The 25,217-nt window shown below is 44.8% G+C and overlaps 1 protein-coding gene across 15 annotated transcripts in view; it reads left to right on the forward strand.

Annotated features, from left to right (window-relative positions):
• FBXO25 (F-box protein 25) overlaps positions 1 to 25,217 on the forward strand; it is a 989,471-nt gene that overhangs the window by 674,675 nt on the left and 289,579 nt on the right. For all 15 annotated transcript variants that reach the window (XM_069606066.1, XM_069606067.1, XM_069606074.1 and 12 more), the window contains one exon: positions 18,268 to 18,411. In XM_069606066.1, coding sequence (XP_069462167.1) covers positions 18,268 to 18,411 — 144 coding nt within the window. The remainder of the gene's footprint in view (positions 1 to 18,267; positions 18,412 to 25,217) is intronic.

Raw genomic sequence — 25,217 nt, forward strand, 5'->3', positions numbered from 1 at the left:
ACATAAAAATGGAAGGAGGACGAGACGAGCGAGAAGACCCGGCTGATGAGCCACGGAGAGCAGAGAAGCTGGAAGATGCAGGGAGTTGTAATGCTGAGAGCGGAGGAAACCCAAGGGTCACAACACTTAACCCATTCAGCACTGCAGTAGGCAATGCGAAGACAAGCAGCTGCAGATGTACCGCCTGGGAGATTTAAACGAGGCAAGAAGACTGACCATGTGGGAAGACGATCTGTGAAACAAGGGATCCCTGTGGAGCCAGACTGAGAAAGCCAGGAGAAGAGTCTTTCACATGCTAATGAACCGGCAAAGAAAAGCAAGCCAGTGATCCAGGGGAAGGGGGTAATTCCCCCTGGGATAAACAACAAGTGAACCTTTTAACGTAGGGTGTTGGAGGATCTGCAACCTTTTTAGTTGTTTATGAAATACTTAAAGCAGGGGAGTTGTTCCCCCTGGCAAGGAATGTGTAACCAGAACTGGTCCACCTAGTCCAGGAGGAGGGGGTCATTTACCTGAACCAAGAACATTAACACATCCTTCTAGTTTATTTATAAGTGTAAGGGACATAATTAGAGATTTGACACATGACAGTGGACTCTTTGGTTTTTAAAGACATCCTGACAGACCCATTAGAACTTTAGTTGAGGCAGGTAATCCCATCTTGGCGGTAGTTAGGTTTTCTCTTAATTTCCTTGACTAATAAGTCTATAACCATCACCATGCCACCTGTGTCATTCGCCCCCTTCTGCGGCCGTACACAGCCCACAGCGTTGATGCCTTTGATTCTTGAATCTTTGAAACATGCAGATTATCATCAGACTTAAATATCAATTGGTAAAAATCAGTGCTCTATTTGCCCAGGTTCTTTGGTAACTGCTCTTTCTACATTACTACTATGTGTGTACATTGTTTCATTTCACATTTAGGCTTTTGAATCCGTTCCGATTATGACACAATGCTTAGAATATGAAGGAGCCTTGTCTAAGCTTTCTAGCTAGGTCATCACTTATGGGCATTGTGGCTATTTTTTTAAATGTTCCTTTTTTTAGTTTACAATAACGCAAATAAGCAAGCGATGACAATATTAAGCACTTTTTACAATCCGATGAAACTCATGAGAACAACATTTCTAACATTGTGGTAATTGCGGTTATCACAAAGTTTAACACTGCGCCAAAGGTAAAATAATTATTAAGATTCGCCCTACGCTGGTGTGAACACCTAGAAGTTGTACCCCATCCTTCTTGCAAAAGTCAAAACGGGGTGTTTCCAATTAAGCGTTGAGCCATTTATTTGCTAATGTTTTATTATTAATACTTTCTGATCTATTAAAGTTCAGTAATACATGGGGGGCGCTGTTGCGCACTGCAGTGATGGCTGCCTGATTAGTAAGCTCGAGCTCCAGCTAGAAATCCTGGAATACTACATCCTGTTTGGAGTCACCAAACGCTCTATAGATTGCGGTGCAGACGGACCAAGCACTCGTCCTCATTGTCAGAAAATTTGGGTGAGCCACGACTGGAAACGCGGGAGCTGTGGCGACTTGAGCCCCGGCCGGCTCTCGCTGTAGGTGCGATCTGCTAATGAGCACCGTGAGGAGGCAGAGAGGGGCCGTGGATCCGATCGTGCGGAGGGGCGGGCCTGCACCCGACTCGCGCCCGTGATGTGAGGCCGGGACCTGAGACCCCGATCGGCTGTTGAGAGGTAACAGAGTCAGAGCGCTCTCTGCACACCAGCCTCTGAACCCACTGGGCGCCCCACGTCCTGCGGTGCCCCTGTGGGGAGCATACCGACAAAGTGACTGCATCACACGGGGCCCGGACGGCAACATACCCCACACGACGACAAGTGAGATCTGGGAAGAGGCGGCACGGGGGACGTGTCCAGCAGGCGGCCCCCACCTGCTGCTCGGCGTCCGCCTCCACGCAAGTTAGCGTGCCTGTGGGTCCCGGTGGGGGCGTGGCCGCGGTCAGACGCGAGTGGCACCCGCCACGGCCCCCGGCCTAACACAACAAGTGGGCCCAGTGGGATTTCAAAAACCCTGATTGCTGGCTCTGTGCCGCTGGTGGCCCGAGACACTTCGAAGTCTACACACGGGGCTAAACTGTCAGCTGGCCTATGCGCGGGGACTGGCCGGTAGCCCGCGTCCTACGTGCATCGCGGTGCACACGGGGTCCCCGCCCGGGCTGGGCTGGACACTGAGTGCTACCTGAACGGGCTGGCGCATAGCACCAGGGGGACACGCCGGTCCCGTGATTGAACTAGCAGGGATCCAGCCTTGCTGAAACGTCTGGCCCTGTGCACAGGACAGCCACGGGAGGCCTTGCGGGGCTATACTACCACAAGCCACCATAAATTATAAGACCTGCCGACATAATACGTGGGAGAACACAGTCCATGGTCAGTGCACGACCCATATGCCCTAATACCTTGCTTCATATACCGCACTGAAACACTACAAATAATCTAAAGACACGGGCGAGCAAGCTCCAAGCGTCCAGCCAACAAAAGACACAACAGCAGCGGAGTGCAGGTCGGCACCTTGCTCCATACACCGCACTGAAACATTACAAGTAATCCAAAAGACACGGGCGAGCAAGCTCTCAGCGGCCAACCAACTAGGGCCACAATAACAGCGGAATATGGGTCGACACCATGGGTGAACCCCAAAAAACAGGGAAAGGAGGCAAGACCCCTGGCAATAAGAAGAAAGGCCCTATGGATGTATATACTGACACCCAAGCGCAAACCACTACTGCAGAGGTACACAGCAATGCCAATGGAACCCCGAATGCAGAGATTGGCGATAAAGAGGACAGGCTTACACTAATTGTGCAAAATGGATTCCACGCAGTGAACATGAAGCTAGACGATATAGTGTCCACCATAGGCTCGTTAAATGCCAGGGTCGAAAAAGAGTGCACGCATCACGGAAACGGAAAACAGAATAACCACTAACGAGGATGCCATTGCACACCACAGCCGCGACATCTCCCAGCTCAAAGAGGATATGTCCAAAATGCAGAGCAAATGTGAAGACCTTGAATCTAGATCGAGACGAAATACCATTTGTGTGGTGGGCGTGGCGGAAACATTCAGAAAAGGCCAAATGGAAAAACAACTTGAACTACTTCTTAAAACATTATTCAGTCAGGAGGCATTCTCTGAGCATTTCTTGGTGGAGAGAGCGCACCGTACATTGGTCCCAGCCCCTAAACCTGGTGCACCGCCCCTTACAATAATTGCGAGACTCCATAACTACAGGGATAGAGACGCAATCCTACGAATGGCTAGAGAGGCTGGTACACTTCAATACGAAAGAAACCGGATACACACATACCCGGATTTTTCAGCTGGGGTTCAAGCCAACAGAGGATCCTACGAACCGGTCAAAAGACTCCTTAGAGAACACCAAATCCCTTACGCCCTGACGTTCCCAGCCAAGATGAGGATTCAACATGCGGGAAGGGCGCATTTTTTTCGAGTCTCCGGCTGAAGCCACACAATATATTGAGACTTCCATACCTCTCCCTCCCAGGGGGGGTAGAACGGCACAAAATAATAGACCCAGACCGGAGGATTAAGGTATACCGGTAGTCAGACCACGTCCTACCATACTGTACCATCAGGGCCGCAGTACTAATAATTTGATGATCAAGGTGGCTCCATACAACATGATTATCGGAGACATGGAGACAATCTGGCGGTCATTTGGAGCAACATGGCCACCCCTGGAAGATTCCATGAGTTATTTTGGGCACATCGTCAAGTTGGGGGTGGTGATGAGGGCGGGAGGGTGGTCGCAGAGCTTGGGAGTTTGGGGTGTTACTATGGTGATGACCAAATAAAGGTCAATGGAACGGATTGTTGCCACGAGAGGGTGATAAACCCAATGGAACAGTTCATTAGAAGGGGAAGTTCTGGTCACGGGAAGAAGTTTAACACAGGTGGTAGTTCGGCTATGGCCAATTGTTTGTTTAATGTTAAAATGGTGGTTGCAATGAGACTGACGCTGATCTGCTTGTACCGATGACACATTTTTAAGGGTCATATATATGGGAAGTTTCTTTACTGTCAAGCACTGGTGACGGGATGAGAATAAAACTTCTTACATGGAATGTAAGGGGACTAAATAACCAGATGAAAGTTAAAAAAAATGGTAATTACATTGACAGACACAGCCCACAGGTCCTGATGCTGTAAGAAATGCTTACAATGGGAAGCAGTAACATGCACATCCTGCCAAAATGGGGGAATCTGAGGTTTAACAATGACTACTCCACTCAGGCAAGAGGGGTAATTACCCTTATACATCCAGGTTTGTGATTTGGATTGGAGGGCCACAAAGTGGACAAACAAGGTAGATACTTTGTGGTGTGGGGCAGAGTTGCTGGGCAACAATTACTGTTCGTTAATGCATACAGACCCAATATTGAGGACCCTGCCTTTTATGTAAATATGTACCAGTTTATTGCTGCCTATGGTATGTCTAATGTCAGTTGGGGGGGGACTTTAATGTGGCACTGAACACCACACTGGACAGATCTTCAAAAATCACTAGAGCCCCCAGCAGGACAGCCCTTACCCTGAGTAACGTCCTCACACAACTGTCATTGATAGATGCCTGGCGGGAGATGCACCATGGGAACAGGAGATATACATATTACTCTTCGGTTCATGATTCTGAGTCAAGGATCGATTACTGGTTTGTTGCATCGGGCATGTCCGCTGCACTACAGAAATGTGAAATCTTGCCATGCACGTTCTCAGATCACTCCCCAGTGATACTAGAATTAAAGATTTTGGATGCCCCCTGTCCCGCGAAAAGATGGAGAATGCCGAGTGGGATGTTAGGTGACCCAGGGGTGGTGGAAACACTACATACTGAGATAGCAGAACTTTTCACCAATATTGTGGGAACGGTCGACAAATACTCCACTGTGTGGGAATCTTTTAAGGTATGGCTCAGAGGAGTGCTGCTGTCTAGGTCCGTAGGTATGCTAAAAAGCGTGCGCGCTGAATTAACAGGCATCGAAAAGAAATTGAATAAATTAGAGGAAGATTGCAGGGTGCATCTCCCGCCGTACACAGAATAGGGAACTACTGGCGGACATGCACACAAATCTGCAGGAATTTGACAAATTAGCCGCCAGAGAAGTACGCTATGTGGCGGCTCCCATGCGTGCACGCAGATAAGGGGAGGGTAACAAGGCTGGCAGAACACTATCTAATCTACTCAAAGATGATAAACAACCCAACCAAATCACCAGTATATAAACACTACAAGGGGAAGTACTCTTGAGGGAGGAGGAAATAAATAAGGAATTTATCAAATTTTATAAAAAACGATACTTTAATCAAGATAAAAAATCACTTGTAGATATTAAAACCTACCTCGAGGCTCTCGCCCTTCCCAAGCTCCCGGAGGTGGATCGCCTTGCGATGGATCAGCCAGTAACAGCTGAGGAAATCACAGAAGCAATCAAAACATTATCATCGGGTAAGGCACCTGGGTCAGACAGGATAGGGGCAGAATTCTATAAAGAATTCCGAGAAGAGCTTGTGCCGATACTTATGCTGGTATGGGAGGAATCCCTTGAATACAATATACTACCCCCAACCATTAGAGAGGCAGTGATCACGGTACTCACCAAGCCACAGAGACCACCCCAGGATGTGTCTTCCTATAGGCCCCTGTCATTAATAAATACTGACACCAAAATATTTGCAAAGGTAATGGCCAATAGACTCCTACCGGCGGTTACAAGACTAGTTCACCCTGATCAGAATGGGTTTATCCCTAGGTTTATCCCTACGAGGCCCACAGCCTTAAACCTCCGGAGGCTTTTTGGCATAATGGCACAAATAAACCCGAAGAGAAGTGCAGCGGCCATCTCTTGGACGCCGAGAAAGCCTGCGATTCGGTTTCCTGGGTGTACCTCCTGGCAGTGCTGGAGGCATTCGGGTTGGGACCCAACTTCATCAGATATGTAAAACTGCTATACACTGAACCAGGGGACCGGGTGTTAACTAATAGATCCATCTCTGAACTATTTTTGCTGGGCAGGGGCACTAGGCAAGGGTGTCCGTTCTCGCCCCTGCTATTTGCGCTGACTATAGAGCCGATGGCAGCTGCGATGAGATTGAGACATGCTGATAAAGGCATAAAAATGAAGGGGTCCATTCAATTGATATCATCATAAGCCGATGACACGTTGTTGTATATCCATGAACCAGAGAAAAATATAGCACCCATAATGGCGGAAATACAAGACTTCGCAACTTCTTCAGGGTATACAGTGAACAGAGCCAAGTCTGAAATTTTCCCACTCACACAGGCCACCAAATGCCCGACAGACAAAACGGACTCAAATGGTCAGAACACCATATTAGATATCTGGGGATACTGGTATCTAGGGACAGGCACACATTATACTCGGACATCTGTGAGGCCACATTGCAGACCATTACTACAAAACTTCAGATGTGGGGGCGTCTTCCGATATCTCTATACGGCAGAGTCGCTGTCCTTAAAATGATAATCCTACCCAAGCTGCTCTACTTCTTCGTTAACATTCCCATATGGGAATTTCTTCACTAAACTCCGATCCATAGTTGTGACAATCCTATGGAATGGGAGGACAGCTAGGATAAGCTGGGAAAAGATGACCGAATCATACTCAACTGGCGGTATAGCGGCCCCCGATTTTGAGCTATATTATGTTGCACAAGCACAATTTGAAAAATGTTGGTACAACACATGAGACACGCCATGTATGGATAGAGGAATACACCACACACCCCACAGATATACAATCAGTCATCTTCGACACGCAATACAAAGACACGTGCAAGTACAATCCGGTCAGTTGTACGGTTAAAGCATGGTAGGCCATAATATACAAGAGACTGAAGATGACGACGCCCTACAACCCAGAGATACCTTTATGGAATTATCCGGGTATACCCCCCCCCCCCCACATGACAGTACAATACAGAAATCATGGGACCCTAATTACGAAATGAAAATAGGGGACATGTTTATTGATGGTAAATGTGTGACCCTGTGGGAACTGGTGAGAGCTTTGGGAGGCGGGCCACTTAGAACTCTTCAATACTACCGTATGAGGTCAGCATTTCAGGAAAAAATGGCTGCTATTCCCAGACCTACCCCAGCCACACCCGTGCTTACAGCTTATAACCGCCACGGAGGGCCTAGCAATTTCCAGACTATACACTGCAGTGCAGGCCCATGTCAACCAAATCAAAGAGAAATGGGAGAGGGACCTACAGACACCCATTGATGAAGAGGAATGGACCAGATACTGTTCACTCACTAAGAAGGTTTCCCTAAATTCTGGTCTGCGGCTAATTCAGTTCAAAATGCTGAATAGACTGCACTACACACTGACTAAAATAGCAAAATTTACCCTGGAGGCCTCAGATACATGCCCCAAGTGCAATATGCCACAGGCAGGACACCTACATATGTATTGGGAATGTCGGGTGGTGGTGGGCTTCTGGAAAGAAGTGGCGGCGATGCTGGAGGAAATTACACAGATCCCCCCCCGTTTTGACGCCCCAAAAATATCTATTTGGGGACATAGGCAAATGCTCAGAGAAAACTAGAAGACTATTTAACATCACTTGCGCAGTAGCAAAAAAATGCATCCTACAAAAATGGAAAAATGCAGCCCCACCTAGCATGAACCAATTTCTTCGTGAGCTCACGGATGTAAATGAAACTGAAGAACAATATGTCCTGACCCAACCTCCGACCTGCAGGCCCAAAGACATATGGGGCCCATTTTGAGTTTATTTATGTGATATGACCTCTGATGATGATGAATCCATGTAACTGTATATGGCTACAATGACTGTAAAATATATATATCTTGATTGTATAGGGTGCAATGTTGAAAGTTGCGGTGTATCTCTATGTAGCCACTAATAAAGTTTAAAAAAAAGTTCAGTAATACATCTTTAATTTCCTTGGTATCATTCAGCAAGAATTTTCTTTTTTTAATAGTTAAAAAATATTCCATATGTATCAAATTCAAATAGTTGTGGTTGACATGTGTTTCGGCATCAAGCCTTTCTCAAAACTGGACATAACACATTAATCTAACATAAAAACAAAATGTATACATAAGTGCATCACAGACGGAAAGGGAGTGGTTAACAGTAGGATTCATTAGCTGAAAGAAAAATGAAAGAAAAATAAACGTTCAATAAACCATTAGTAATCCAATGTTCAAGTATCTTTCAAAAATCTAAACACTTGCAAATTTTCACGCTGTATTAAGCATTCATAACTCACCAATTCACAATTCAGCTTAAAAGCATGCTTCATTGTATTCAAGTTCGTTTCTCATTCATTTAAATGGTTAATCCCTGGTCATGCTGTTTTAAGAACATGATTTCTGAATTACTGACATGATCAAAACATTTGATAAATTATTTTGCATATTTAGATGTTTGCGCATGTGTCTATGCCGTTTTGCATATTTTATTTGCCAGTGCTTTTGACTAGCTGTGCCTTTTAATGCAGCTATGTTTCCCCTTATCGTAAACAATATCACTATTTGTTTGAAATGTTGCCATAAACAATCCAAGCAATTAGTTGCATTAATTCTTCTACGGTTTGTTTGCTCAATGTATCAATTGCAATTGTTACAGTAAACACGCGGTTATCGCAATTGAAAAACACTTTGTGTATTAAGTCAGCGTCCCGTATATTTACCAGGGAAATTTCATGTTCCCTGGGCTTATACTGATTGTTTAGAGATAATCTACCTCTCATCAACAAATCCTGTGTTATGTACACATCAACCTCTATATTACATTGTACAGATAGGTGTGATAAGTTTGACCCCACCCATCCTCTATATTGCTGCTATAGCAACAGAAAATTGGCCCAACTATTCCCAATAGACATAAAAATAACTAACACGTTTGTATCCCTCACTTATTGATTAATATCCCAATTGTCAGTTCCAGAGAAAACACCATTGTTCATAGCAGTGAGAAATCTACATAGTGCTATATGTATTGTTAGTGACCCTACCACCACACATCCTTCATGCACTTAAGTAACACTGTATGTGTACAACATTAGTCACCAATATTTACCATCTATTGTCATACTGGAATATTAATCTTCATCACGGTCACTTTTAATGGCATAAAGGTGATTAATAATTGTGGTCCAAGTCTTAATCATAAAAAGGAACTCATTTAATTGTCTGAGTTGAGACCTATGCAAGTGCTGCAGAAGTAGAAAATCATTCTTGCCTCTGATTGTCTTTATCTCCACCCCTCTTATTGAGTGTTACTTTTTTCAGGCCTATGAATCTAATCTCCGATTTCTCTTCCATTTGATGTTCCTTCTGCCAATGTGCAGTCAAGGCCAAACGTGGGTCCTGACTATTGATGGAGGAAATATGTTCCCTTACTATTACTTTCAATGGCCGTATGGTGCTGCCTATATATATCTTATTACAGATACATTTCAATGCATATACAGCAAACCTCGTTTTACAGTTGATAAATTCCTTAATCATTACGTTATTCCCATATGAGTCACAAAATTGGTCTGTATCTGGATACGCATATTTACACATTGTACACATTCCACATTTTTGGAAACCTCGTCTCACCGGATTCAACTATGTTAGTGCCTGTTCTTGCTTCTAGAAAGGAAGGACTCAATTTGTTTTTCAAAGTGTCCGCTTTCCTGAAAATGATCGCCGGTTCATCCTCCGGGCAACCCTTTAAGTCTTTATCAAGAAGTAATAAATGCCAATGCCTCTTTAGAATCATACGAATCTCATGCTGGTTCTGACACTATTTTGTTATGAATTTAACTTTCTCTCCTTGTATGTTCTTAGGTCTTTGCTTTTGCATCAGACTCTTGTCTGTTCATTAATTGTGCCTTGGTTTTCACCTCCTGAATTATGTTACGTTGGTAGCCTCTTTCACGAATTCTGGTTGATAATAAATCACATTCCTTTTAAAAAAAGATTTGTTCCTCGCAGTTCCTTCTTGCTCTGATGAACTCTCCCGCTGGTATGTTATGTATAGCTGATTTCTGGTGACTGCTGCTAGCATATAATGTTGAATTAACTTCTGTCGGTTTCATGTACGTTCGTGTCATTAGCTTGTCACATGATACATATATCTTGAGGTCAAGAAAGTCTATTTCCTTGTCATTTTGTGTTGCCAGAAACGTGATCCCAAAGTCATTCATGTTCAATTTGTCAGTAAATTGTTGTTGTTGTAACTTAGTTCCCTTCCAGACAAGCAGTATGTCATCTATGTATCTTGCCCATAGCAGCGCTCTTTTCCGATACTGTTCATTAGTGTAGATGGTGGTATCCTCGAAGAGGCCCATAAAAAGATTAGCCAGTGCTGGCGCGTATTTGGTGCCCATAGCTATTCCTTGCACTTGTCCATAATAGGTGTCGTTGAAAATAAAGTTGTTATATTGCAATGTTGTCTCCAACATTTCCAAGAGCATGTTACGTTGGTGGAAGTGCGATGCACAGAAATCTCTGAATATGTATTCAATTGTCTATAATGCTAGATCGTGTCTGATAGATGTGTATGGGGCTTGGATGTCTAGTATGACCATTACAAAGCCAATTTCCCAATGTATAGTTTTCAGTGTCTTGAGTATACTCGTAGAAGATATGAAGGCAGTTGTTCTACAAGGGCCTGATCATAACATCAATGTATGCAGATAATGTTCAGTCACCCAGCGTATGCCACTAAGGATGGGTCTGGCTTCCGGTATCCTTTCAAAGTCTTTATGTATCTTAGGGAGGAAACATTTGGAACGATAGAAAAACTTACACAAGGAGAGCTGACTCCATGAACAGGTATGGATTCAGGAATAACGAGCATGGTTTCTTTGCATTTCTCTGTAAGTAAAAAGACATGAAACATTTAGCTAATTGCGTATGGTTTGGAAGAGGGATGCGAGCAGAGGGACATGTGGTTTAATGAATAGAGCACGGCAAAGTACAGGCAAGACAATTGCGCGTTACTTTAAAATTTAACATTTAAAGTGAACACATTGAACAAACACGTGCATGAATTCCAAATGGAGCACAGCGCATTACACTCAGGGTTAATGCGCGTACTGCAACATTCAAAGTTGATTTATTGAACAAACACATAGGTTAATGTTCATAGGGGGATCCAAGTTTTGAGACTGGACGCCGAATTAGTAAACACAGGGTTTTTCAACTGCGATGATCACGTGTTTACTGTAACAATTGCAAATGATACATTGAGCTAACAAACGGTAGAAGAATTAATGCAACTAATTGCGGGGATTGTTTATGGAAACATTTCAAAAAAATGGTGATATTATTTACGATAAGGGGAACCATAGCTGCATAAAAAGGCACAGCTAGTCAAAAGCAATGGCAAATAAAATATGCAAAATGGCATACAACAATGTGCCAATCGACACATGCACGAACATCTAAATAGGCAAAATAATTTGTCAAATGTTTTAACCATGCCAGTCATTCGGAAAGCATGTTCTTAAAACAGCATGAACAGGGTTTAACCCTTTAACTGGAGGAGAAACGAACTTGAATACAATGAAGCATGCAATTAGAATTAGTAACTCTTCTTCCCATCGAGATACCTCATCCAAAGTAGATTTAATAAAATCGAACTCAAATACACGGACAAGATCAAAACGAAAATACATTCCCAGATTACTTACAAACTCCAAAACGTTACAAATGCTACTGATTATCTTCCTCATATTTTCCCTTGGGTCAAATATCTCTTTCCCCTCCTTCGAATATAATTTTAAAAAATTGTAATTTGTAATTCTCGCAAGTAAACAATGGTGGCTTTTGATATTTGCAAAGATTCAGCTGCTGCAATTCACTATGGGAGATGCATAAAAGATGATGTTGCCCGGGCATCCCACCCTCCACTTAATTTAAAACAAATTTCTTCCAAACCAAGCTCAGGAATAATTTTCGGGCTTTCTGACGCTCGCAATATAAATTTGTCGAACATCCATCCAGCAGTTTGGGCTGAACATCTCCCTATTTTTTAATGTGTTACAGTTATTAAAACTTTAAACATATATAAATAAATTCATTTAGATGTCATAACATACTTACAAAAACACAACATACAATCCATATAAAATCAAGGAAGTTGGTAAATACAAATACAAATCATTTTCATTCACTACATAAATACAATTTATTAAAACAATATCAACAGGGGTAGTGATTGTCCTTTCTACTTATTCAACCTGTAATTTTACTTTTACTATTATCCATACTCTGTAGAGGGCGATACGGGTGGACTTCGAGTTTGTGTTTAGACACTGCAACCAGAATTCCATTTCCTTAATGGTGTCCTAGTCGTGTACAAGGGCACCTACATTTTGTACATAAATAGGCCCCATCGTGGAGCAAGCCGTGAAAACATGCTTCCCAGTCTCCAGACATTCTTTGTTCTTGACCATTCTGCAATACCTTTCTTAAGCTGGGAGTTTTCTTATGTATTTTTCTGGGAATTGCCTACTACCTTTAGTAGCAGCCGGCATGGTTGTCAAGTGCTTCATTCACTGTACTTCATTAATAGGATTTATGATCTTATGGTTTTTGCTTCCTTTGGCCTTACTCAGGGCTCTCCAAATGCTAGAGAAATTTTTTGCGTTCTGGATCTTACGAGGTGTTGCCATTCCCTGAATTTAGCGTTATATTTCCACCAGTAAATGTAATTTGTATACTTATCTTTTATTCTTCGAATCATAGATGGTCTATCACTTAATGCTAAGTGTCACGGCCACTTGCCCAGGATCACAGGAGCGGCACCATCAGGTGGAGGGAGCAAGGGACACCATGGTTCACGCACGTTCCCTTTGAGAGGTGTATACATTGGGGGCCCGATTGGACTCAGTCCTGGCGCCAGGCTCATGGAAAAACATAAGCAAGACTCTATTATGGGCAGGAGTGCTTTAAACAGAAGCAGGACTCTTTTATTATGGGCAGGAGTGCTTTCAAGAACTTTCCACTTGTGTGCAACCAGTCCGGGTTTGGCCATCTATCTATCTTCAGCTGCACGTGCAACTTCAAGGAGTGGCAGGGTGTGGCAAGCAGGACTGAGCTAGTGGGCGTGGCCTTAAGAGCTCAGCTATAAAAGCCAGCCCAACCCCAAGGCACATGCTTTGCGTTAATCTGCATTTGCATGCAGCGTAACGCTCACCGCCGCCAGGGTTAACTAGCACTTACCTTGGGATTCCAGTCTCCTGTCCCTGCTTACCTCTTGGAGTCAGCTTACACCTGCATCCATCACCGCTGAGCCTGGCATCCATTGTTAATCTTCCGGGTCGCAGGACTTCAGCTCTGGCCACAACATCTTCTTCACCTCCGGCACGCAGAACTCCAGCTCTGGACTCTGCAATACGACATCATCTTCCCCTACGAAGGCGGACCCTGTAAAAGGACAAAAGACAAGGTTAGACATACAAACCTGCAGTTTAAGATTACGCTTGCAAAATTCTTTGCGCTTGTCCTTAAAAGCACACTTGCCTGCTGCCGGACCGCCGCAGAATCCTCCGCTCCTCATCAGGAGTTACTTCGGGCTCTGTTGCTCTGCTGGACCTCAAGCACACCTATGTGGGGAGAAAGATAGACCTTGTTACAGAGCTGGCAACAGGCTGAGAAGAGGACAATACCAATACTTTACGATAAACAGAAAACAGAAAGACACTTACCAGAAAGGCGTGGAATCATCACAGCTGGACTGGACGCCACGTATAAAGGACCAGTGAAGGAACTCGGTCCTCATTCTACATGCGCCCCTGCCAGAAGTAGCAGGACGGAGAGTTTGCCCTTAATAATCTTCAAGTGAGCCTTAATGGGACGATGCATGCTCACAACACTATGGGAGGAAGGTTTTGAGAGGGAATTCACTCGCAGGCCAGTGAACTTACGCCCTTTCATATTTACGCAGGAGCAGGGTTCCAATTCATCGCAGCGGGAGGAAGCAGATCCAGGGGTCCTACTTCTGGGAGGGCTGCAACCGGGCCCCAACTTCCACGCAGAGACCAGGTGAGCGTAACAATGAGTGCGCCTTGAGCTTACGAAGTTCTTGCCTCATTTTGAGCTTCTTATCCCTGATCATCCTGTCATAAACCCTCTCCTCAATGTTGTCAGCCCTTTTTTGGGAGGATTTGTAATATACGAACCTGGAGGTAAACTCCATGATCCCCCTATATAAAACCAATGCAGAAAGTATAACGCACACATTTTATGTTTTCGCTTTACACATTTTGCACCTATGAACGGATTTGCAACAAACCATCCCGTTTTTTGCCCCTGGGCAAAATCAAATCTTATGGAAATATGCATTCTGATTTGTCAAATGGGTCAAAACCATAGCATTTTGAGAAAGTCAATTGGCCATGAGGTTCACATTAACTGTAGGGTGTCAGCCGTCACCCTATAATTACAGGGTTGTCAATAGCATCCCTGTAGTTATGCTTAAGATGGACTCCATATAGGAAGAGCTTTGTTGCGAGGCTTGTAACTTTGGCGCCATTCAACGGATCTTGACAAAACCTTACATATAATATAAACCCGGCTCTCGATATATTTGGAGAATTTGATGAGGCTGCATCACGGAATGTGGGCACAGTTAGAGGGGGTTCTGATATTTTTTCCCCATGTATTGAACAAAGTCTGAACAAAAGTTTGCTCTGACCAAAACTGCTGGATAGATTTGCACCAAACCTTCGCGAGGAGGGGGCAATTGATCTAGAAAGTGTGCTTTCGCAAATTTTGTGAATCAGTTGCCAGTTTATTTTCTGCCCAATAACTAATTGCAATATCTGGGTTCACCAGGAACAATCCACATACCACAATAGAAATGTATGGCTACTTGTGTCTGGCCGCCTTCTGGGAGAAACTGCGCCTCTGGACCTATAAAGAGAGATGTTCTGGTTGTTTGCAAGGGGTAAAAGCGTCATGAGTCTGTCAATGGGGCCGATGGACTTTTAGCAGGGTCTGTCCAGAGCCTGCCCTGAAAATGTTAAAAAGAGGCATATGATAGCCTTTTGGGGGGGTTGCCCTGAGACTAGGCAAATCCCAATGGGGTACAATCATACCACCCACCAAAAACAAATAAAGGACATGGGCTACTGGGTGAGCCCCTGGTTTTCCAGGGGCCACCAAGCTGGTTCACAGGCTGCACCTGGGCTCTCGTCCCTAGGACATGTCCCATTGACAGGACGGTGGCTGGTGTGTCACTGAGGGCCAGTAAAGCGGCCGGAACACGATCGCCATTGGCCATGGCAGCAGGCTGGTGGTAGTTGCCATTTCAGGGGACACAGTGACCACTATATACTTTGAGCGGCTTGTATAAACCTGCCCATACCCCTGCCTGTGGGCACAGACCCTGACCAGTGGCCACTTATTTGGGGATTAACGATGTTCCACCTTGGGGGTGCCACAATGGAGTATGTGAAATTGTAAAAATACAGAAAATTTAAATAGCGAGCTCATTAAATGCTCATAAGCTATTTGATTGGCAGATCAGAGGTGAAAAGATGTCTCTTCCTGTGGTGTTATGGAGAAATATACATTGTTTTATAAAAAATATGTTTTGAAAGCAGATTTTTTTTAAAGGGAGTGTCTTCATAATTTGTAGTCCGGATACTAGTAGGCAAAATGCAACTGTGCCTTTCCTCAGAAAAGCATACTAGTGCCACTCACAACTTATTCAAGGAGTCATTGCTCGTCTCTACATTTATCTATCTGTTGGGACTTTCTTATGTGTTATTGCCGCATATGATGGCATCAGCTGTACCTGTGAGGTTATATCTTATTGCGTCTGTGCCAGGCATTATGATGGCAGTACATATGGAATGTCAAAGCCTAACGTCTTTGTGTCAATGCTTGTTGATATTTATGTAATAATTACACAACTACTCTTCAATGTTTGTTATTGCAGTCCTAAACTGTGTTAGAAAATGTTTACTGAATTATATTTCGGTATGTTTATTGTCATTTTAATTCTACTTTTAGTATGCTTTTTACAAGTTTCTATATGCTGTATTGAAATGTCAGTGTGCATAGCAACAACTGCGTATGTTGTGTAAGGTTAGACATTGGTCAAAGCTACAGTCTCATAAAGTACCTTTTGCATTTTGTTGTTGGGTCAGATCAGGTCATATGACGGGTCCAACAGTCCAGAAAGGGTAAGGGCAACTTTAATTCATGATTAAATAGAGTAAACACTACCATATTAAAGGGATGGTCTAGTAAAAAATGTTATTTAAAAAATAGATAGGCAACATAAAAAAAAATACTAGCATTCTCCGTTTTAAAACTTCCTATGTAAAATTTTGAGCTATTCAAGCTCAACATTCGCAAAAGCAAGCACATGGGCACATCCATTTTGTGAAATGGAGGCCCTCCTGTGCTGGCTTTTGCTTTTGCGGCACTAATGAAGGAAAAGCCAGCCAGCTGTAGTAAACAAAGGCTATCGCTGGGTGGCTTTCCCTTCATTAGTGCTGTAGGCGGAGGACGGGGACCAGAGACCAGAGCAGGAAAGCTGCAGCTGAATCTCGGTAAGTGCTATTTATTTTTTTTTTAAAAAATAAGCACTAGCTGCGTTTTTTTTTCTAAGTTTTCTGGGCTGGAGGAGCCCGGAAAACTTAGAAATAAAACCGCAGCTTTGAAAACGTTGTATTTATGTTTGCGGTCGCTTTTGAAGCGACCGCAAACATAAATACAACGTTATTGTGTTGGAAAATGCTGCGGTTTTTCTTTCCAAGTTTCTCAGGCTCCTCCGGCTCGGAGGAGCCTGAGAAACTTGGAAAGAAAAACCGCAGCGTTTTCCAACACAACCGCGTGTGTTTCTGCCTGCTGTGGCTATCACTTTGGGTCTCCGGTGCTCCCAGGGGAGCACCGGAGACCCAAAGTGAAAGCCACAGCAGGCAGAAACACACGCGGTTATGTTTACATGCCGCGTAGTGTTTCTACCTGCAGCTGATTTCCCATTTGGGGCTCTCGGGCTCCCCATAGGGAGCCCGAGAGACCCAAATGGGAAATGCTAAATGCTGTGTTGTCTGCCTTAATCTGCTTTCCTATTTGGGGCTCTCGGGCTCCCCGTGGGGAGCCCGAGAACCCCAAATGGGAAAGCAGATTCAGGCAGAAACAATGCGGTTGTTTTCCGCAATGCCGCGTTGTTTCTGCCTGAATCTGCTTTCCCATTTGGGGCTCTCGGGCTCCCTGTGGGGAGCCCGAGAGCCCCAAATGGGAAAGCAGATTCAGGCAGACACAACGCGGTTGTGTTGGAAAACGCTACGGTTTTTCTTTCCGAGTTTCTCAGGCTCCTCCGAGCCGGAGGAGCCTGAGAAACTTGGAAAGAAAAACCGCAGCGTTTTCCAACACAATAATGTTGTATTTATGTTTGCGGTCGCTTCAAAAGCGACCGCAAACATAAATACAACGTTTTTAAAGCTGCGGTTTTATTTCTAAGTTTTCCAGGCTCCTCCAGCCCGGAAAACTTAGAAAAAAAACAGCAGCTAGTGCTTATTTTTAAAAAATAAATAAATAGCACTTACCGAGATTCAGCTGCAGCTTTCCTGCTCTGGTCTCCGGTCCCCGTCCTCCGCCTACAGCACTAATGAAGGGAAAGCCACCCAGCGGTAGCCTTTGTTTACTACAGCTGGCTGGCTTTTCCTTCATTAGTGCCGCAAAAGCAAAAGCCAGCACAGGAGGGCCTCCATTTCACAAAATGGATGCGCCCATGTGCTTGCTTTTGCGAATTTTGAGCTTGAATAGCTCAAAATTTTACTTAGGAAGTTTTAAAACGGAGAATGCTAGGTTTTTTTTTTATGTTGCCTATCTATTTTTTAAATAAACATTTTTACTAGACCATCCCTTTAAGTAAGCTCGCAATATGTTGCATACATCTATCCTTGATGATTTGAACCATGAATGTAAGTAAAATATGCTGCATGAACCATGCAATATGTGATGGCACTGTAGAACTCATGATGCTGTGGGCCATTCTCTAACCTGTCTTGAGCTTCTATCTTCAATTTGTAAATTAACTGTCTGCATGAAACGGAGTTAATTTATTTTATAAAATATATTGTTCCCATTTTATTATTACATATTTTTATGAAAGAGGTCATCACAAAGGTATAGATTTCCATATTGTTAAAAACCTCATTAGATTTTAAGCTAAAATAAAATGTTGATTGATCTTCAGTTCCGTAGACGTTTCATCATCTCCGAACAAGGCCATGTTAACTGGAAACTGATGTACTTCGCACTTCAAAAATACTATCCGAAGAAGGAGCACTACGGGGACACTTTGCATTTCTGCCGGCATTGCAGCATTCTTTTCTGGAAGGTAAAAATAGTTTACGTAATTTATCATGTTTCTGTGTCACATATGCCCTGTTTTTTCATTTTGACTAATAAAATGGTGCAGGTAATTTCATCTCAGGAACGGTGACCTTTTAATCGGACCTCCCTTTCATTATCTCCATGTCAAAGCATTACATACACCTGTGTGCTGCTGCATGAGTCTCCTCATCTGCAGCTCATGCTCTCATATGATGCATAGCACTCAACCATTTGCGACGCAAAGGCGGGTGAATTCACCCGATTTCGTTTTTGGCGGGTGAGACGCCTATTGGAATGAATGGGTGTGCAGGTGACTTGGCGGGTGAGTCGGCCCTTTACAAGGCGGGTGACACCCGCCAAATGCGTGTGAGTTGAGAGCTATGTATGATGCCATGCATGTCCCAGACCGTAGTTATTTTTTTTCCTTGGACGCCAGATGCTGTTCGAGGAACTTGCCACCTTGTTTTTTTTTTTATCGAGAAGGTGGAAACAAAAGTGGAGAACAAGAACACGTTTTAACTGCATAACCCAAGAAACAAAATCAAAAAGGGAATCTAGGAAATGTCCCATAATTGCACTCCTGTAGATAGAACTCTACACAAAACATTTGTATTTGTTACCGATGAAAAATATTTTCTTCTTCCTCTTGGTTATTTTAAAAAGACTTCTTTACGAATGTCTTCACATTTCATCTATGATAAAAGAGGCTGACGGTGTTGGCTAATGCATTTCGGACTAACATTCCATCTTCAGGGCATCAAACTGTCTTATGGCAGGAATGGAATGCACCTCAATGTTACACGCCTTAGAACATGCCCCAGTTGAAGACGGTGGTATGAGTGGTGCTAAGGCTGTCTCTGTAATGTTTGATCTTTCTGGATTGGGGCGAGAGGGATGTGTGGCAGGTGGGGGGATCCTGCATGGTGGAGTTACTCTGAAGGGGATTTCAAAGTGGTCAGACCATGACATCCAGATTCGATTTTCCACGCAGACATGATTTGTGCTTAGAATCAAAAGGTCCATTGTGTTGCTAGCTATGTGTGTGGGGTAGGTGATGAGTTGTATGAAATCACAGGGTATGTGTGGAGTGAGGATACTCATTAGTATGGTGATGCTCTCTGGAAGGGAACCCGCAAGGTTGAAGTCGCACATGTAGATGTTGGTGCATGGAGAGCTGTGATTGTTAGTTGTGAAGTCAGTGTGGAAGTAAGGATCGTGTGTTGGGGCGGTAAATGAAGTGGATAAAGGTGGGGTGGGGTGGGGTGGAGTGTGGTGGTGATGGAGGGGAGCAAGTGAGAGAGGGTGCTTCAAAGGATGTGTATAGTGAGTGTGTAGGATTGTTAAATGTAAGTGACTATATAGGATGGCAATGCCACCACTTTGTGTAGATAGTCCGGGTTCGATGAGCTAGTATGATGGATGCATGTCAGGGATAATGGGCATGTGTTGGGGCTTGAGCCATGTTTCTGTAAGTAAGAATTGTCTGAGGATAGTGTGCTAATGAGTTCGTTGATTTCATGTGTGAGTAGGTGCAGAGTGGCAATTAGGCAGATTACAGGTGAATGCAAGTAATTGTTTCATCGGAGTGCTGCAGTGGGGTTTGATTTGAATGTTTGTGTCGCCTATGGTGGCAACCATATGGACATATAAACTACATGACTAAGGTAATGGAAATAATTAAGTCCTTCATATCTCCAGCAGTCCCAAGCCTGCCTTCATTTGTAAAAGAGCACTTGGTGATTCTAAACCCATCCATATCCAAGATGTGTAATGTGACTCATGAAGGGCATCATCCCAGGTGACCTTTTGACTGCTGCCATAACACTGTTACTGAATTAAATGCTGACGTGGAGTCTATCAAAGAAAAGCGAATGTGACAAATCAAGGGAATTCACTGCTTTACCGCAGGGGGAGCCTCCCCCTTCGAGGCTAGGGAGATCAGCCTACTTCGCAAGACCCTCCATAGGAGTCTGGTCAAGCGGGACCTCACTGGGAGTGACTTCCCCTTTGGGGACAAAGGCTCACATTCTTGTGAGGAACTCCTTAAGCAATTCTTCATGGTGGCCTACATGGAAATATCAGATATGAAGAACATTGTGAAGCCCAGAGATGTGGCTGAAGACCAAACCAAAATATACTGTTACGAGCAATAAAGAGGATCGGGCTCTTTAAAGAGGGGGCCTCCCTTTAACTGTGATGAGTAAACTGAAAACAGAACAAGCGGCGAAGCAGAAGAGAATGCAAGCAGGCACAGCCCCCTGACAGCATAAAACCTGAGAGATGCAGAGTCGAGGAGGGCCGCATAGCCTGCAACTTTCAGAAGTTGCCTGAATGTGAGAGTAAAATATTGGAGACCCAGCACATTCGTGCAGTGCGAAGCAGAGGCAGTCGGAATCCAAATCCCAGTGGTGTAGTGACCACAATGACTTTGTGGTGGGCTGTGCGCCCATCAAACGACACCGAAACCACAACGCTGAGGAGTCAGCGAGACGTCCCATTACCCGCAGTCATAGCTGGTCACAGAGCGACAGAGGACCGAGAGTGGGACGCCTGCAGACTTGGGAAGGCAGAGAAACAGAGCGATCAAAGAGAACCCGAGCAAGTGCAGGCCTCCGGGGACATTCGCCTGCAAACCCAGACGTAACAGGGAGACTGGGAGAACCCATGAGGCCGCTGAAGAATCATTACGAAACAGGACAAACACATCTCAGGGAAATTTACGAGATATTGAATATAAAGTCGATAAAGTGGAACTGTACTAATGTGAGAGAGAAAATCCCATTTAAGCCTGAAAGAGAGATCATTAAGATTTGGGAACAAACACCCTATGAAGAGGAGGAAAGTATCCCATAGTTCAGGAAGCACAGAGTGGAGCATACCAGAAAGAGAAGTATATGGGTATGAAGTGAAGTCAAGGGGACCCCATAAGGGAAAATATACGCAAAGTGAGCCACCCCAGGAGAGGGGAAACATTAACTATCAAGCCAGGACATCTCACCTAAGAAACTATAGCTTCCGAAATCAAAAAGGCATGCCAGCCCAGAACAGAACATCAAAAGTGAGTATTCCAAAAATATCCCTGAGAGGCGAGACAACCCAAAGACCATGTGAGAGAATTGCAAGGACTTATACAGAAAGCGACAAGAACCTAATTAAAACTAGAATACTAAGAACAACTCTGGAGTGAAGAAGAAACATTCGAGAAGAGACAATCAGGAGAAGGGAGACACTCTGCTGGCCTTTTCTAAGTTGGTTAAAATAGATAGTTACTGGGTCAGTTAGAACTCGTTTTTGGACAGCAGACTTATTCATTTGAGACTTCCTGGTGACTGACAAGCACCATAGTTATGTATATAGGCAGGGAACACCCATATAGCAGCACAGAAAGATAGGCCTTATTCTCATTTAATAAATAACCAATGGAAATGTCATCACTGTGTTCATGTCCTCCTCCTTCAGACTGGCACTCTAACCACAACACAACTTCAAATTACGTTTGCAAAGGTAGCGGGCGCCCCTCTCTCGACAGAACAAGGCCTGATAACCTGTTCAGTGGTTATTAACCACCTGAGAGTTCGCAGCCACTGCTTTTACTCACTGTGCCTTTCACAGATGGGAAATATCCATTTGCATATCAGTCTTTGTCCTGCCCAGGGGCAGTCCAGCACCGAAATGCAATGGCAATTCCAACCTGAACGGAAGTACCACCAGCAACCCCATACACGTGTTTCACCCTTGTTGGGGATCATCAGTGAGGTGAAGCTGATGCCTCTCTGAGCATAGTGAGAGGGAGACCACGTCTGGTTGCCCCCAGGAGACCTAGGGTTACCAATCCCAGGTTCCTTGAAATTTAGTTTGCAAAGGTAGCGGGCGCCCCTCTCTCGACAGAACAAGGCCTGATAACCTGTTCAGTGGTTATTAACCACCTGAGAGTTCGCAGCCACTGCTTTTACTCACTGTGCCTTTCACAGATGGGAAATATCCATTTGCATATCAGTCTTTGTCCTGCCCAGGGGCAGTCCAGCACCGAAATGCAATGGCAATTCCAACCTGAACGAGAGTACCACCAGCAACCCCATACACGTGTTTCACCCTTGTTGGGGATCATCAGTGAGGTGAAGCTGATGCCTCTCTAAGCATAGTGAGAGGGAGACCACATCTGATTGCCCCCAGGAGACCTAGTGGTACTGGTGGTACTCTCGTTCAGGTTGGAATTGCCATTGCATTTCGGTGCTGAACTGCCCCTGGGCAGGACAAAGACTGATATGCAAATGGATATTTCCCATCTGTGAAAGCACAGTGAGTAAAAGCAGTGGCTGCGAACTCTCAAGTGGTTAATAACCACTGAACAGGTTATCGGGCCTTGTTCTGTCGAGAGAGGGGCGCCCGCGACCTTTGCAAACTAAATTTCAAGGAACCTTGGATTGGTAACCCTAGGTCTCCTGGGGGCAACCAGACGTGGTCTCCCTCTCACTGTGCTTAGAGAGGCATCAGCTTCACCTCACTGATGATCCCCAACAAGGGTGAAACACGTGTATGGGGTTGCTGGTGGTACTCTCGTTCAGGTTGGAATTGCCATTGCATTTCGGTGCTGGACTGCCCCTGGGCAGGACAAAGACTGATATGCAAATGGATATTTCCCATCTGTGAAAGGCACAGTGAGTAAAAGCAGTGGCTGCGAACTCTCAAGTGGTTAATAACCACTGAACAGGTTATCAGGCCTTGTTCTGTCGAGAGAGGGGCGCCCGCTACCTTTGCAAACTAAAAATCAACTTCAAATCACTGTTCCTAGAAATGTCCCATGACACATGGATCCTGACCCAGCAGGAACACAAACACCACATTAGTATCTTTTAGAAAAGGTTCTTGAAGCAACTGCCACTAACCAACCTTGACTCTTTATGCTACTAGTTATGTCAGCAGCTTACACCACCGTTGACTATCTCATTGACTGTCTTCAACATGCTACAGCCTTAGGTGAAACTCCCCTCCACTGCTTGAGAACTTTTTGACAAGAAAAATCGACCATGATGAATCTTGAACACTTCCAGTGAACCTTTAACATGTGAATTATCCCAGTGTTATGCTCTTTAACTATGGCTTTTCAACACGCATATCCACCCTTTGGCCGATGTGATCTCAAAAATCTCCTTTTCCTTTTAACTTTATGCGGATTATGAACAAACACTGGTTCACCTGCTCAATAGCATACTAGACAAAGACATAATTTACAACTTCTCTACTCTAGAGGACAGGGAGACTTTTAGGCAGAAGATGCTTGACTTCTTTGCCAAGGCGATGGCGGCTCCTGCCCCGACACTGGTGGCCTCGATCCTGGCACCAATGGCTTCGGCCAAGCTGACGGATCCCACCACGCTCGGACAAGCAGGAAGGGGATCCATAAGCAGAGGCACGAAGGTCACGTTCAAGGGTCACACTTTTACAACTATTGCGCCAACACCATTGACCCCGGGATTGCAATGGAATTTTCCCTGCTTCCCAGATGAGCATAAATGTCTCATTTGGAGGACATCTGATGAGGAAGGGGCCCCTGTCCCTTTCAGGCTCACGCCACTACATCGAAGGAACATCTGGGATTTTCCAGAGGAGTTTAGTGGTGAATCTGGTGCATCTTACAGCAGATTTGCAAGAGGCAAATGCCCTGGACACCAGTGGTCGACATGCTCCCTGCTGCCACTCCAGGCAAGCCACAGGCCACTTTTCAACACCTGATGGTGAAGAGTGTCGACACCTGTGGGTTGTCTGCCCCCTCACATTTGCAGAGTCAGTACACATTTACTGACATCCTGTAGGAAGGTTCAAAGAAGGAGATGCTACTGCCTTTTAATCAGACTGTAGAGTGGAGTTTGGTGGACCAGGCCGCTACTGCAGACCTTAAGACCACATCCTTTCCATCTTTGCCCCCTGACTGGGAGAGGAAAAGGATTGCCGCATGGGGGAGGAAGCTTATCGGCTCTTCGAGCACAGGTCTCCAGTGTGTAATTGCCTCCTGTGCTCTGGCCAAGTTTTCCTTTGGTCTGTAGTTGGTCATGGTGGAGGCGTCTGAGCATATCTCTGAAGGGGAGATGCGTGAAGGCTTTGAGGCTCTGATCAGGGATGGCAAGGAGACCACCTGACAGATTCTAAAGTCTGGCCTGGATACTGCAGACTGCATGGCAAGGACAGTGGCCACAAGCACAGTCTTGCACCGATTCTCTTGACTCAGGACCTCTGGATTTGCTGCTGATGTCTAGGCGAAACCTCTGGACATGCCCTTCAATGGTATGAACTTACTCGGCACCAAGGCTGACGTTTCCCAGGGAATGTATGAACTCCACTTCTGATTGCTGGGCCTTACAGGTATCCAACAGGACAATCCGCCGGGCCACTAATACATGCCATGGACCCGCTCCTACTGAAGACGATCTGTCAGATTCTGACAAAAGGGGCTAAGAACGAGGCAGGAGTTGGTATGCAACCTATTTTCAGGTGCTGAAAAAGGATGGTGGTCTGGTAACCATCCAGGATCTGCGGCTTCTGAACTTGTACTTGCGCACAGATAAGTTCAAGATTGTGACTCTGGCCCAGATTTTCCTGCCCCTGGACCTCAACGACTGACTAGTCTCCCTGGATGCCTACTTCAGTGTGGCAATCCACAAGAGGCACAGGAAGTAGCTTAGTTTCAAAGTGCAGAACGGTCACTATCAGATCAGAATCCTGCAGTTCAGACTTTCTTCGGCACCCAGGATCTTCACCAAGCTGCTAGCAGTGGCACGGGGCTCACCTCAGAAGGGGAGGCATTCATGTTTC

Source organism: Ambystoma mexicanum, chromosome 4p (assembly GCF_040938575.1).
Source record: "Ambystoma mexicanum isolate Mex_15411 chromosome 4p, UKY_AmexF1_1, whole genome shotgun sequence".
Lineage (NCBI taxonomy): Eukaryota > Metazoa > Chordata > Amphibia > Caudata > Ambystomatidae > Ambystoma > Ambystoma mexicanum.